The sequence below is a fragment of the Trypanosoma rangeli genome (assembly GCF_003719475.1).
Source record: "Trypanosoma rangeli strain AM80 chromosome Unknown Tra_15.4_contig_00584, whole genome shotgun sequence".
NCBI lineage: Eukaryota > Euglenozoa > Kinetoplastea > Trypanosomatida > Trypanosomatidae > Trypanosoma > Trypanosoma rangeli.
This window is the reverse complement of record NW_021706334.1, coordinates 1-7813: the sequence shown is the minus strand read 5'-3', so window position 1 is coordinate 7813 and position 7813 is coordinate 1. Positions and strand designations below refer to the sequence as shown.

Below are 7813 nucleotides of genomic sequence, written 5' to 3'. Positions count from 1 at the left end.
TGACGGCTGAGCGTGACGAGCTGACGGAGAAGCTGCAGAGCACCGAGGACGCCAAGGAAGAGGTGGAGAGGAACCTCGAGGCGATGACGGCTGAGCGTGACGATCTGACGGAGAAAGCTGCAGAGCACCGAGGACGCCAAGGAAGAGGTGGAGAGGAACCTCGAGGCGATGACGGCTGAGCGTGACGAGCTGACGGAGAAGCTGCAGAGCACCGAGGACGCCAAGGAAGAGGTGGAGAGGAACCTCGAGGCGATGACGGCTGAGCGTGACGATCTGACGGAGAAGCTGCAGAGCACCGAGGACGCCAAGGAAGGCGTATGTAAACGTCATTTGAGGTTGAAGGAGCGTTATGGGGATCTTTTGCGGAAGTCTTCTGAAAATGAGGTTCGTCTGCGTGCGTTACATGATCGTCTTTCTTTTTCTTCTGGAGTTGGTGTGGCGGATGAGAAGCGTTTTTCTGTTACGAAGAGGTTATTGGCTTCTCGTGACAGGCATGGGAAGGAGAATCGTGGCAAGTGATTTATTATTATTATTATTATTTATTTTGTTTGTTGTGTCTGTCTGTGTGTTTGGATTTATACTTTGAGTTTTTTCTTGTTTTTTTGCTTTAGATGCTCATGTTTGTATGCGTTTTAGATTTTTTTTTTTTTTGTTGTTGTATTTGTTGGTAGCGGCTGCTGGAGTATATTTGTTGATTATTTTCACACAAACATCCCTCCCCCACCAAAAAAAAAAAAGAGAAATAAAAGTACTTTTTTTGTACGTAGATCTTGCAGGAGGATTCGACTGTTTGTTTTTAGCACGTTGTGGCGGCTGTGTTGTTACGCGTTGGCATGTGTGCGTGTTGGTTGGTTGGGTTGGTCTGCGTCTGCCAGTGCGATGTGGGTGATGCTTTTTTTTTGTTCTTTTTTTTTCTTCTCTTTTTGTATGGACTTGTATTTTTGCTTGTGCGGCGTGGTGGGTGGAGGCCGTAGTTAGTGTGAGGCTAGGCACAAGCCGACACGGCGAGCTGGGTTGTATATATAGGTCGGAACGTGGGCGTGTGGCGGCGCTACGACGGCTCAAGTGCTGCGGAGGCGAGGCTGACTGGCACACAAGTCTGGGACGGAGGGGGAAAAACAGAGAGTGAAGAAAAATGGATTTGGCTGCAAAGCGTCGGCAGCTTGAAGAGATTCGCGCTGCGCGTGAGGCGAAGCAGCGCTCTGTGCAGCAGCAGCTCCAGCAGCGGAAGACGGAGAGCAGTCAGCAGAAAACGTCTTCTACCGCCTTTGGGCGCAGCAGCACCTCCAACTCGCCAATGATCTCCGTGAGCGGTGAGCCCTTGCAGCGGGCTGTGTCTTTGGTGGCACATATGCAGGACGAGCAGCATGCGAGGGAGTTGAAGACGGCGCCCACAGCAGGGACGGGAAGGCCGCGTGTTTTACCGGCCGCACGGCTCTCGTTTAGCGAGCCGCCTTCCAAAGGCAGTTGCTATGGTAGTGGCGGTAATGCGGCGGTGTCGGGGAGTGAAGGGGACACATGGAAGGTGAAGATGGACATTGAGGCCTTTGCGCCGCGGCCGACCGTGGCGGAAAGCAAAACAGGTAACTGCAGTCAGGCTGACACGATTCCTCTCGCTGGTGTCGATACCTCCCTGGCTGTCAAGTTGGGCGTCGCGGGCGCTTGTGCCACGGAGCGACTGCAGGAAGGTGAAGGGCGTGGGAAGCGGCGCGTTATGCCAACGCCCGACGCTGCAATGATGCTGGTACATTCGCTACTTGCGGAGTCTTGCGTAAACTGCACGGACCGCTGCGTGTTGGATGTGACTCTGCTTGACTCCAACTTTTCTGGCGGGAGGTCGTGTGGGGATGGTGACGGCAACGGTTTTCTAGTTGCTGCCACGCTTTCTGAGCCGTACCGTGCGGAGGAAGCGAGTAAAGGTGCATCGCAGTTTCTCTCAGGTCGCGGAGGTGAGGCACCATTGCTGTCACCATCACTGTTTTTTACTTCCATGACGGCAGGAGACGGAGGAGGAGGCGAAGTAGCGGCGAGAGCAACGGCGGAGTCTGTTGGTGAAGTGCGTGGTCTTGTGCTTCTGTGGTGTATTTTGCCGGGCAGGAATAGTGATGCTAGTTACAGTGTAGTGCCCTTGTGCTATGACAGCGAAATACGCGTTCTTACCTACACGCGCCATCGGCCGCATTTGCTGTTTGGTGGCGCTTCCAACGGCACTGTGGTTGCGTGGAGGATTGACCACGCGCTGCAGGGACAGTCTGGGGCCGTGCTAACTGCCGGGTCAGAGCGTTTGCCCATGCCCCCATCCTCATCAGGGTGGTTGCCTACTGTGAGCGTCTCAGCTGCCCTGGCACCGAGCGAGCAGTCGTTTCCGTCGCCACTCACGCACCAGTTCCGTCTGCTTGGCATGGCGGTTCACGGAGATGCCAACTACCACCATCTCTACACGATCAGTCAAGATGGACGTGTTTGCATGTGGGCTCCGCCCCAGTTGCGGCTACCGACGTCGAGTCGTGACGGGGTGGTGTCGGGACAGTCACTGGGGTGCATCGGGTCGTGTGCAGCGTTTGTGGACAAGGCCGCTGATGCCATGAGCAAAGTCGTTGTTGGGTGCCTTGACGGTCGTGTACTGGAGGGGCGGACGAAGAGTTCGCGCGTCGTAGAGATGTCGCCCATCAATGCCACGTCCGCTGCAGGCAACGTGTTGCAGCGTCGCTCACCGACATCACGAACATCCGTCGAAGGCCCTGCGCATCGCGCCGCCGTCGTTGTTGTGGCACCCCACCCGCTGCATGCGGACCCCCGCATAAGCGACACTCTTTTGACCGCCGCTGCCGACGGGAGGTGTAGCCTCTGGTTGGGCGCGCGACGCGTCGCCATTGATGGATTCGTCGCGCAGGTGAACTGCCTGCGATGGTCCCCAACTCACCCCGCGGTGTTTGTCGCCGGGGAAAGCAATGGCCGCGTTGCTGTGTGGGATTTATCGCGGAGCTCGTGTTCGCCGGTGGCCTCGCTGTACTTGCAATCCGTCCCGCCCACAGCCGGATGGGCACGCACGCCCCCTGCGGCAAGCGCGGCGCACGTCTTCGCGTCTCGCAGCACCGCCGTCACGACTCTTGCCTTCTCCGACGATGGCGCGTGGCTGTCGTGCGGCACTTCCAGCGGTGTGGTCCACCTGCTGCGCCTGCGCCCGGACCTTGCGCTGGAGAGCAGTGCAACGGCGGCGTCGAAGGGTGACGGCGATGACGCCGCTACCGCAGCAGCAGCCGCTTCTTCTTGGATTGACGCACGATTTGTCTTTTAGACGAGACGAAGGGCCTGAGCGGCGTAAATGCGTTCGGGGGAATGGAGTGAACTCGCGGAACTCGTTTTTTTTTTTATGTATTTGCCTGCGTTTCTTTGATTTCTCTGCGGGACTCGCCCCAGCAGGTTGGTGGTGCCTCTCACCATCGACATGTGTCGGCTTCCCTCACTTTGCGTCCCGTTAGGAACTCTGCTCGTGTCATCCCTTCCCTGCGGTCGTGCCTTTTTCAAGTCCATTCTTCGTAGCCCTCACCTCATGTTCCGTCTCGTGGGATGGCGACTTACCGCCATTGTGACTTCTACTCCGCTGCTGCAGAAGGCAATGACTGCCGGCAAAACGCCGCAGGGACCCGTTGCTGACCAGCCTGCGAAGCGGCGCATCGGCACAGTCACGTCGTTTATGCATCGCCGCGGTTATGGCTTTCTCCGCGAGGTGGAGCCGCCTGCTGCAAAGAAGAAAGACCCCCGCAAGGCTGCCGCGGCCATACCAGCGAACACCGACTCCCCAGGGAGTGATGTGGCGTCCACTTTCTTCTTCCCGCGGTCGTCGCTGGACGGCGGGTTTTATCTGACGGAAGGACAGATCGTGGCGTTTGATGTCCGGGTGGCGCAGCCCAGCAAAAAACTCAATACGCGCCTAACGGAGGCGAACTCAGCTTTTTCCGCTGACGCTGCCTTAGCGTCTGCATCTGCAGACAGTTCTGACGAGACGGTGAATGGTGAGCGGTCAAGGCAGCTTTCTGTTGCCCACCGCATTCGTCTGTACGACGCCCTTGACGGTAAAGAAAAGTCTGTGACGCCCATCATGCTCTTTGGCTACGTCGACAGCTGGGATCCGCTTGCCGGCACAGGCGTCATTGCAGAGTTGGACCTCTGTGGTAGCCTACACGACGATGCCCCCCGTTTCACCGTCAGTCTCGAGGACTTGGACCTCGCAGCGGGATCGGAGTTGCGACGCGGCCGTTACGTGCGCTTCTGTCTCGAAGCTGGGGACCGTACTGCCGCACGGCGTGTCATCGTGGACCGCAGCGCGGAGAAGAAACACGCAGTGCGGTCAGAGGCTGCCACGGGCGACACGGCTGGTGCGCCTGAATCTCGTTTCTACGGCACAGTGAGGGAAATTGTGGAGGGCCGCTTTGGGTTTATTCTGCTCGACGGCACGGGAGAGTCCGTGTTCTTTCACCTGAGCAACGCCGAGGGCGACGGCGTCAAACAGGGCGACACCGTCTCATTTATTATGCGTGAGGTGACGCAGGGAAAGCACGCGGGGAAGCGCACGTGTGTTCGGGTGCGGCGGTGCACCGGGCGAAGTTCTAAAATGCCAGCCGGAGCTTCCGCCAACGGGCGCCAGTCGCGGGCCGCGTCAGACCCCTTCGACGAGGACGACTTTGAACTGCTCGACTGACATCCCTTGCGCGCGCTGGGCGCGGCTGGGGGCTGCGCGCCGTAACACGCGAGAATGCCTAAAAATAAAACAAGCAACACAGCATGAGGCGTGGGAATGCAATGTGGGGTGAGTGCGTGGAGGCGTGGATAGAGGAAGAGGAATAACTTCTTGTGAAGGCGACAAGTGTCATCTGCCTGTGTGTGTGTGTGTACCTTTTACAGGAGGCGACGGCAGGCGAAGCGGTGGGCGAAGCGCATGACAAATGCCCCGCGCCAAGTATTTTTCTTTCAATATATATATATATATATATATATATTATGGTAATAATAATAACTCTTAAAGGCTGCCCTGCCGAAGGGACAGCACCCACCCACCTACCCACACACGAATGCACACACATCCACAGGGAGAGAGAAAGAGATAGATAGAGAGAGGGATATATATATATATACATATATGCGTACATATCTGCAGACATATGTGCCTGCGCCGTTACTCCACCCTCCACCGCACTTTCCTTCCCGCCGTTGACAGGCAACACCAACGCCCACAAATACAGCTACATACGTTGTAAACGATAGAGCACATGTGTGCATCTCCCTTCCATTTTTGCGTTATGAAAATATTTATAGCTGTACGTATGTGTGCGTGGTGTATGTGTGTGCCTGCACGCGAGTGCCTCTCTCACACGTTTTTCTCATCGGCTCTTACTTTTTTTGCTTCTTCCATGCATGCCTCCACCCGCCCCTCCCCTCCCCCCACCTGTTATTTGCTGTATCTCTTAACATTGTCACGGTTGCAGCTGATTGTCTTTTTTCCTTTTTAAAAGTTTTTCTTTCTACGGCGCTGCATGCATATAGATTCCCCTACTTCTTCACCTCATCCTCCTCTCCGTGGGATTTTGTTTCACCGTAGTACTCTATTAAGAGCGACACTAAACTGACTAACGAACAAATAATAATAATGACAATTAATAAACAAAATATAATCATGCGTCTCAAGAAGTCCGTGACAGGCTTCAACATGCACACAGCCGGCGAGGCAGCCAGGATTGTGACGAGTGGTGTGCTACATGTGCCGGATGCCAGTATGGCGGAGACGAAATAGTACTAAGGGGGTACATGGATAACACGCCGGCACGGCGTGATTCTGGAAGAGCGTGGTTATGACGATGCGTTCTGCGCCTTTCTGCTGGACACTGTTGCCGAAGGTACCGACTTGGGTCTCGTATTGATGGACACTGACGGCTATTTGAACATGTGTGGACACAACTCCATTGTGGCAACCACGACGGCGGTGGAAAAGGGGCCTGTCAGTGTGCCAGCAAAGTCAACACACGTTCCGGTAATATTGGAGATACCCGTAGGCGTGATACGCACAGCGGCGCATCTTGAGACTGACAATGAGAGCGAGGTGCTGCATGTGAGTATTGTCAACGTGCCTACTTTTTTTTTTTGTGCCGGCAGGATGCGTCTCTAAAGCTGCCAGAGCTGTGCGGTGAGGTACGGTTTGATATTGCGTTAAGGCAGCTTTTTTTTCTGTCGTTTTGCACGCAGATCAGTTTGGTGTTGTTCTCCCATTGGAAAATTTTCTCAAGCTGCAGGAGGCAGGAGAACTTCTGCAAGACGAAATCAACCGCGCCATGAAGGCGCGGCATCCCCTCCTGCTTTACATTGCCACTGCGAATATTGTTGAGATATACGGCCCGCCCACGAACCCTGAGGCAACCTACAAGAACGTGGTAGTGGTTGGCAACCGACAGGCTGATCTCTCGCCATGCGGAACACGCACCTGCGACAAGGTGGCAACGTTTTACTCCAAGGGCGACCGACGCATTGGGGAGTTGTTTTGTTCGTGAACGAGAGCATCCTCGGCACACTCTTCAATGGCAGGCTGCTTGCGGAGGAACAAATACCGGGATAAGGTGCCGGCCACAGAGGATCCCCCGAAAGGCAAGCTCGTTGCAATGCCAAAAGTTTCCCGAAAGTTTTTTATCACAGGCGTCAAGACCCTGCTTTTTGACCCAAAAGGTCCGTTTGTAAATAAATGGCTTAACTCTAAGGTGATAGCTGTAATACGACACAGAAACTTGAGGGAGTAAGCAACCGTGGGAAGCTGAGAAAGGGAATGCCGTCTCTTGTTGAACTACCCCTGTTTGTTTGCTTTTTTGATTACTTTTTTTCCTTCTTCGACACCAAATGGCTCGTACATGGGGGTTGGCGACATTTCGCATTTATTTATTTAGCTATATATATATATATATATATGGTTTATTTATTTTTGATTTATTTTTATTTTCAAAACCGGACATCCCCACTGCTACTGCTGATGTCTCCCACGCGAACGTATCTGGTCGTTGCATGGAACCTTAAAAACTGCTACTGGCTGAGTTGACAGCGAGAGCCCAGCTACCATTGCTTGTGCTTCATGCACGTGTTTATTTGTTTGGGCTATTTTTTTTTGTTGCGTGTGGGGATATTTTTTCCTGGTGAGTGGGGAGGAGTCGGATGCATTGAACAAAACTCGCGTCAACCCATTATTGGGTGCATTATTATTATTTTATTTTGGGGATGCGCGACAAGATATCATCCAGGAGTGTATGCCATGCAGATCAGGCGCCAGGTGACAGGGCAACTCCGCAATGCACACGTCAAGCAGCACCATATAACTTTGGTTTACGTCAGTTCCCCACCCACTCCTTTCTCATCGTGTGCAGGCGCCGCCGTGGTGTGGGAGAGTCACGGCAAGCAGCGATGTTTCTTGAGCTGTGCGGGCGGGCACGGACTCGGCAGGTCGTTGTTTGGCTGCTGTGGTGCGAGGGGGTGATGGCGAATGTGTTGGGTTTGGTCGAGGGCTGGTGCTATTTTTGTATTATATGCTTCTTCCTTTTTTTTTTTGTCTGAAGGTTTGTCTGAAAGGAAGGCGCTGCTGCTGAAGGCATGTGGCCGTGTTTTGTTTTTGTGAGCGGACGCCGACGGAGAGGCCCGTCCCGACGTTGTGTGTGTTTTGACGCGGGGCAATAGTCACTTGGGCCCCATCCTGGTGGTGGTGCCTGCGCGTCTCCCGTGCTTTGGATGACGTGTGTGTGTGTGAGGGGCTGGGGGCACGTCTTTGTGTTGCTCGGAGGGG

General features: G+C 54.5%; 3 protein-coding genes and 1 pseudogene across 3 annotated transcripts, besides 4 other annotated features; all 4 read left to right on the top strand.

Moving 5' to 3' along the window:
- Positions 1–168: 168 nt before the first annotated feature.
- On the top strand, positions 169–519 carry TraAM80_09442 (myosin heavy chain; the record flags this gene model as incomplete). The annotated part of the gene is made up of 1 exon (XM_029386123.1): positions 169–519. One exon carries the CDS (start codon positions 169–171, stop codon positions 517–519), a length of 351 nt encoding a protein of 116 aa, XP_029234005.1.
- Positions 520–892: 373 nt separating this feature from the next.
- Positions 893–925: a sequence feature (A-rich).
- Positions 926–1135: 210 nt separating this feature from the next.
- On the top strand, positions 1136–3298 carry TraAM80_09441 (putative dynein intermediate chain; the record flags this gene model as incomplete). Its single annotated transcript, XM_029386122.1, has 1 exon — positions 1136–3298. One exon carries the CDS (start codon positions 1136–1138, stop codon positions 3296–3298), a length of 2163 nt encoding a protein of 720 aa, XP_029234004.1.
- A 255-nt stretch (positions 3299–3553) lies between these two features.
- TraAM80_09440 (uncharacterized protein) lies at positions 3554–4702 on the top strand (the record flags this gene model as incomplete). The annotated part of the gene is made up of 1 exon (XM_029386121.1): positions 3554–4702. The coding sequence occupies one exon, from the start codon at positions 3554–3556 to the stop codon at positions 4700–4702; it is 1149 nt and encodes a 382-aa protein (XP_029234003.1).
- Positions 4703–4974: 272 nt separating this feature from the next.
- Positions 4975–5000: a microsatellite.
- An 88-nt stretch (positions 5001–5088) lies between these two features.
- Positions 5089–5142: a microsatellite.
- A 532-nt stretch (positions 5143–5674) lies between these two features.
- TraAM80_09439 (proline racemase) lies at positions 5675–6738 on the top strand (annotated as a pseudogene).
- A 177-nt stretch (positions 6739–6915) lies between these two features.
- Positions 6916–6982: a sequence feature (A-rich).
- Between the last annotated feature and the right edge of the window lie 831 nt (positions 6983–7813).